At 47.4% G+C, this 6,667-nt stretch overlaps 1 protein-coding gene across 1 annotated transcript; it reads right to left on the reverse strand.

Moving 5' to 3' along the window:
* Window positions 879–2,110, reverse strand: LOC8059465 (5-pentadecatrienyl resorcinol O-methyltransferase-like). The gene has a single exon (XM_021463617.1). It carries the CDS (start codon window positions 1,991–1,993, stop codon window positions 1,064–1,066), a length of 930 nt encoding a protein of 309 aa, XP_021319292.1. The 5' UTR covers window positions 1,994–2,110; the 3' UTR covers window positions 879–1,063.

The following is a 6,667-nucleotide window of genomic DNA, read 5'->3' on the forward strand; positions in this document are numbered from 1 at the left end:
GGCTCTTGCGACGCGCCTCCCAGTCCTCCTCGCAGAGGAGGAGTCGCCCCATGCCATCCGTGATCTCCTTCGGCTTACCGCGTTCCTCGAACACGCGCAGCCGCCCGATGACGTCCTCGATCGACGTGTTGCTCAGATCGAGAAACATCTCGAGGGAGACGGCGGCTTGAGACAGGCGATCGGGAACCACCTGCAGAAGTTTCTTTACCACCTCGGCGTCCGTGATATTGTCGCCGAGGATTCGGAGGTTGGTGGCGAGTGACGTGATGCGGATCCCGAACTCGGAGACGGTCTCACCTTCCTTGAAGACGAGCGCCGCGAACTCGCGGCGAAGCTGCTGCGCGCTGGCGTCGCGCGCGCGGTCGTCGCCGATACGGAGCACCTTGACTGCGTCCCACGCCTCCTTGACGGTACGCTTGCGAGCAAGCGTTCCCCACATCTCGGAGGGAACCGAGCGCAGGAGACCCGCCATGGCCTGTCGATCGTGCTGATAGTCATCTTCATCCGCGTCCTCGTCAATCCCGAGCTCGACGGCGTCCCAGACCCGAAGAGTCTGGAAGTTGACCTCAATCACCAGCGCCCACTCCGGGTAGTTCGTCCGCGTGAGCATCGGCCAGGCGACGTTCGCGGACGAGCGCTCGATGACGCGTTCGACGACGCGTGAGCTGGAGCGGCGGCGGCTGTGTGAACGGCCACGACGTCGCGGCGGCGATCGCGAGGGCTTGATCTCGTTCATGCCGCTGCCATCATCCAACGGCTTCTTGTTAGATGGCGACTGGGAAGTCATGGCGGCGGTGGAGAAATCAGGCTCTGGTACCAATTGACACAAATCCGATGAGGATGAACACACACACAAACACAGAGAGTTGGTTGCTGTAAAGCGACAGCAGTTTCCATTGATCGTATTCACTATATAAAGGAAATACATGATGTGTTACAAGGAAATAAAATGACCTGCTAATCCCGGCATACTCGTGATCAGTGGTTGCCATCCCAACCACCTGGGCCATGCCGCAATCTGTGGCCTGCCTCTAATGGCGTTAGGCGCCTCTACATTCTATAATTAGATGCTCAAGGACTTATTCAAACAAGCCTTTGCAGGTGGAATACTCTCAAACATGTCACCGGCAACAAACTGTACGTTGCCAATAAAAATGGAAGGAGCCGTGGCAACAACATGAGGGAGATCCAGCACGGTACACTTCAAAGACGGAAACGCCGCCGCGATGGCCATGGCGGCTCCCCCAAGCCCTCCAGCGACATCGATCAGCGAGTCTATCCCGTGAAAGATCTCGCTGAACTCCTTCAAGACAACCTGCATCAGAAAGTGGCTGTCCGCAGCCAGGGCGTTGTTGACCGACGCGTTTACAGCATCGTCATGCTCGGACACCTCCCACAAGGTCGCGCCGTGCATCAGGGTGAACGGGCACTGTTCGTCTTCATCATGCCGGAACCATGCGGTGAGCCCCATGCTCAGCGTCGAGTCACGGAAGGGGCTAAGCACATGGTTTAGCATAGGAGACATGCTTGCTGTCGCCAAGCTCTCGCCGCCGCTGTTGCTGCTGACGAGGAGGCAGGACGCTGTTGTCAGCTTATAGACAGGTTCATGCCCATCCGACTCTGACGACGTGGTTCCTGCTGGCGCTGAAGAGGGCTGGATGTCGAAAGTTCCTGATACGGTGAGGACACGCATTAGACGCCGGAGGCTGGCATGCTTACATGGGCTGACACCAATCTCTCCGAGTATTTGGGACAGGGTGGCGGTGCCACCGCAGCGGTGGATAGCATCGGCGATGCGGAGGTCTAAGGCAACCGCGAGAGCCACCGACTTCATAAAGCTGTAGGTCTGGTTCCACAGCTCGACATGGGCTTGGAGCAACTCCCTGCTGTCGTCCTCGCTGCTGAGTACTACCATTGTATTGTGCCGTCGGCTGTGGGTACGGTGGATTATTACTAACCTAGCAGAGACCAAAACCCAAGTTTTAGCTTGCATCAACAAGATGTATATATCCTTGCCCTCTCAAGATGGAAACAAAAAGAAAATCGCCAAGGCCTAGACAGCTCACTCACCAATATGGACCTGTCACAGTTAACAGTGCATGCAACTAGCTCGTTTTTATTATATACTCCCTCCTGCCAAATTGTAAGTCATTCCAAGAATCTTGGAGAGTCAAAGCATTTTCACGTTTGACCAAAATTATAGAGTGAAATACTAAGATTTGTAACGTAAAGTGAGTATACTATGAAAACATAATTAAGAAAGAATCTAATGATATTTAGTTGGTATCATAATAAATATTATTTTATCATATAAATTTGGTCAAACTTTGAAAAGTTTGACTCTCCAAGATTCTTGGAATGACTTACGATTTGGGATGGAGAGAGTAATTGCGAATGTCACTCGTCATACATTATCTAGAAAAATGTCACTCGTCATGTGATTGGAGGATGCACCAAACTAAAAGTTATACGCTTGGGTAGTGGTAGAAGTAAAACAATTAAGTCATCCAAGTAATCAGGACGCGGACATGCTACCAGGCCTGACTTCGATCCTAAGAATACATTAATTAGTACAATTATTTAGCCTAATTGGCATGTTCCTAAACCCACCGAATGCATTAGTTCCTTAACAATCTCTTGTATTGTCAAAAAAAAAACTTCTGCATACTTGAATGAGGTATGGAAACAAATAGCTAGGTTGGAATGAAATAAAATTGCTCTCAAAGGCTTGAAGGAAAGTTTTAATAACTAAGGTAGTCAGGCACGAAGCCAGCGGTAGGGCTAGGGGGGCTCCAGCCCCCCCTACCGCTGCTGGCCTAGTGAAATTTCTAGTGTTTTTCTTTTAATTTTAGACATAAATTTATAAAGTAGGGTTGGCTGAGAACTTTATTTTTTAGATATATTTTGTGAATTTTATTATTGGTCTATATTTTTAATCTAAGACTACTTTAAACTAATATATTTTTTATTACGAGGGATAATAGTAGAGCTAGGTCGATGTAGAATTTTTGTTCAGCCCTCCCTAAATTTTTTTCTGGCTTCGTCCCTGAAGGTAGTGGCACTAGCCATTCCAAGCTATGCAATTTAATATTTTGATTTGATAAAAAATTACGTGAGTTGTAGAATCTTTTGGGTTCAGCAGGAGAAAGAAAATAAAATGGGATTTATTATGGAAAATGGAAAGTTTGTTTGGGATAGATTTTAGATAGATTAAGGAAATGAAGCATATATACCACATCTTCTTTCCTTTTCCAAAATTATTTGCTTGTATCTATGATTAGCTTTCACATTAGACTAGTCTCGGTCGAGATTTCAAGTCACATTTACCAACGCATCCAGATTTTAGAAACAGCGAGAGTTTTATCCCCCATGAAACTCACTCTACTCTTATGAAACTCTTGCCATCTCTCTTTTTACTAATACGCTGCCATATCAGCATAATCAATACCCATAAAACTCTAATAAAACTCTATTGAAAGTGGCCTTAGAAGACAGTGTTCTATGTTTATGTGTTGTTATATGTTATTTATTTTGGGACATATTTTAAATCTTCAAAACTTACTTATTTTTGGCTAGAGGAAGTATATAGAGTAATTTAAAAAAGGGGAGCTTAATTACATTAAATGAACGTGGTGGTTACAAGAGCTAAGGTTGCGGGCACCGCAACCCACCACTATTAAAAAATTGTACTTTGCTAGTGGCTGAGGCTTTGCTGAGTGTAATATTTTAGGCCACTCAGCAAAGCTATATTTTGGCGAGTGCTGCACTCGATAAAGGTGGCTTTGCCGAGTGTCAGACACTCGGCGAACCTGGACTTTGCAGAGTCATGCATTTGGCCACCTGAAGGGTCGAGATGGCGGACTAGAGGGGGGTGAATAGTCCTTTCTAAAACTTATCGCGTCGGCTAACCGAAACAAATGCGGAATTATAACTATCGGTCTAGCCAAAACTACACCTCTCTATCTAAGTTCTCTAGCACCTTGAAAAGATCCTAAACAAGCAAGCAAGGTGCTACCTTAGCAAGAGCTCACCTAACCAATACTAAAAGCAAGGTCACACAAACCTATGCCACTAGTACTTTGCAAACCGGGGGAGCTCCTACACAAACTAGTGAGGCAAAGCGCACAAAGCCTAAGCTCACTAGCAAGCTCAATAACAAGGCAACTAATGCCAAATTAGAGAGCGCAACTTACTTAGCTACACAAACTAAGCAAAATGACTAACAAGGTTACACAAACCAAATTAGTCATGCAAGGGAACTACTTCTATCTAAACAAGCAAGAAGGTAACTAGCAAGCTACACAAGCTAACTAATTACAAGAGCAACTACACAAGCACAAGTATGAACGTAAGAACAAGCTTGTGTTAGGGACTTGCAAACCAACGGGAAGAACAATGTTGACACAATGATTTTCTCCCGAGGTTCACTTGGTTGCCACCAAGCTACGTCCCCGTTGTGTCGACCAACACTTCGTGGTTCGGCGGCTAAGAGGTGTTACACGAACCTCGTCCCCACTAGGACACCGCAAGAACCTACCCACAAGTGAGGTCGCTCAATGACACGCACGATCCAATAGAGTTGCTCTTCGCGATCCCCGCAGGGTGAGCACCGTACCCCTCACAATCTCTTCTTCGGAGCACCGCACAATCTCCTTGCGTGCTTCGACGGAGTCACAAGCCACCAAGCCGTCTAGGAGGTGGCAACCTCCAAGAGTAACAAGCACCACCGGCTTGCAACACGAACACCTAGTGCCACTCGGTGCAATCTCTCAATGCAACGCACTAGAATCACTCACTCGATGTTGATTCGCACTCTTGCAAGCATAAGTGAGTTAGAGGCTTTACTAGCACTCCCCAAGCATGGACACTAAGTCCCAAGGGTGCTCAGTACCAGCCAAGGCTGGTCACCACTTCTATTTATAGCCCCAAGGGCTAAACTAGCCGTTGCCCCTTCACTGGGCAAAACACGTGGGCACCGGACGCTCACAGGAAGCCACCAGACGCTCAACCCCCAGCATCCGGTGCTCAGGCGTCAGCCACGTGTCACTAGCCGTTTGAATTCGACCGTTGCCGTCAACGGCTACCACGCGCTCGCGCCTGACAAAGCACCACCGGACGCTCAACTAGTCCACACCGAACGCGTCCGGTGCACATCGGATCCGTGCGCAGAGAGCTCCGCAAACTCGCACGGTCACCGGACGCAAGCCACCGGACGCACCCTGAGCGTCCCGTGCTCACCGGTCAGAAACTCCTCGCGTGCACTCGCTGACGTCACACACCACCGGACGCTCGAACAATAACAGCCCAGCGTCCGGTGCCAGCGTCCGGTGCGCTCTGCACACCTGAGTCACAGACACCACACCACACGCTCTGGACCAGCGTCCGGTGCTCCCACAACTTTTCCAAAATTCCCACCGGTGCAATAGAAAATATGCACTTAATTTTCTCAAAAGCGCCAAATCTCGCCTCGCAAGCTCGGCGGGAGGGAGAGAGGAACCCACACCCTCTCAACCCTAGGAACTCCACCTCCTTTGTAAAAGTGCTAACACCAACAAGTGTCCATCACCAAAGTGCATGTGTGTTAGCTTTTCACAAACATCTTCCCAAAGGAGTTAGCCTCTCAACTTGCCACGCCACTCGATCCTAACACGTAAGCAAAGTTAGATCGCTCAAGTGGCACTAGATGACCGATATGCAAACAAGTTTGCCCCTCTTGATAGTACAGCCATCTATCCTAAATCCGGTCATAAACTTCTCTACACACCTATGACCGGTGAAATGGAAAAGTCCTAGGTTATACCTTTGCCTTGCGCTTTCCATTCCATCTCCTCCAATGTTGGTGCAACACATGCACCAACCAATCACCAAATGATATGATCCACTTCATAACATCACGTGACCGTATTGGTTCATCGATCTTGACCTCACTTGCTCTTCACCGTTGCCTCAGTCCATCGGCGCCAGGTCTTGCTCAAGCTTCACCGTCACTCGCGGTCCCTCGCTTCAAAGCCTCTGACTTGCCCTTCACTCTTGCAACCGGTCCATCGAGCCAAGCCTCATCTTGATCTTCTCCACCTTGGTCACATGACTCCATGTCATGTCTCATATGCAATGAGCTCCTCCATCATCACATCATCACCTGTGGACTAATCTCCTGTGTATCTCACATAAACACTATTAGTCCACCTAAGTTGTCACTCAATTACCAAAACCAAACAAGAACCTTTCACCACCTTAGATTTTGCAAGTGCCTAACGGCCGGCACTCGGCAAACACAACGCCTCGATAAGTTTTCTGATTTTTGAACTTCGTTTGATTTTTATATAATTTAAAAACACTTTTTCTACAAGTACCTTGACACGTTACGTCAACGAGATGCTCAAGATTTCATGTGAGTTCCTGGATATTGCCTCAACATATGCTAAATATCATGAATATTAATTTTCAAAAGACCAAATTCCATTATTCCATGTACCTGCAGTTCAAATTTAAAATATTCCGAAGAAATCAATAAAAAGAAATAAATTAATAAATATATCAAAAAGTAAAAATTGCTCTAGATTTTAAAATAGAGTTTTAAATACTATTATAAGGCTCCACAAAAAATTGGGCCCAAAATAAAAAAATATTTTGTCGAGTTCCATAGGGGGGCACTCGGCAAAGTTTT

Source organism: Sorghum bicolor, chromosome 1, assembly GCF_000003195.3.
Source record: "Sorghum bicolor cultivar BTx623 chromosome 1, Sorghum_bicolor_NCBIv3, whole genome shotgun sequence".
In the NCBI taxonomy this organism is placed as follows: Eukaryota; Viridiplantae; Streptophyta; class Magnoliopsida; order Poales; family Poaceae; genus Sorghum; species Sorghum bicolor.

Coding starts and splice junctions, on each gene's coding strand:
- LOC8059465 (XM_021463617.1), bottom strand. CDS start 1,993: ATGCAAGCTAAAACTTGGGTTTTGGTCTCTGCTAGGTTAGTAATAATC.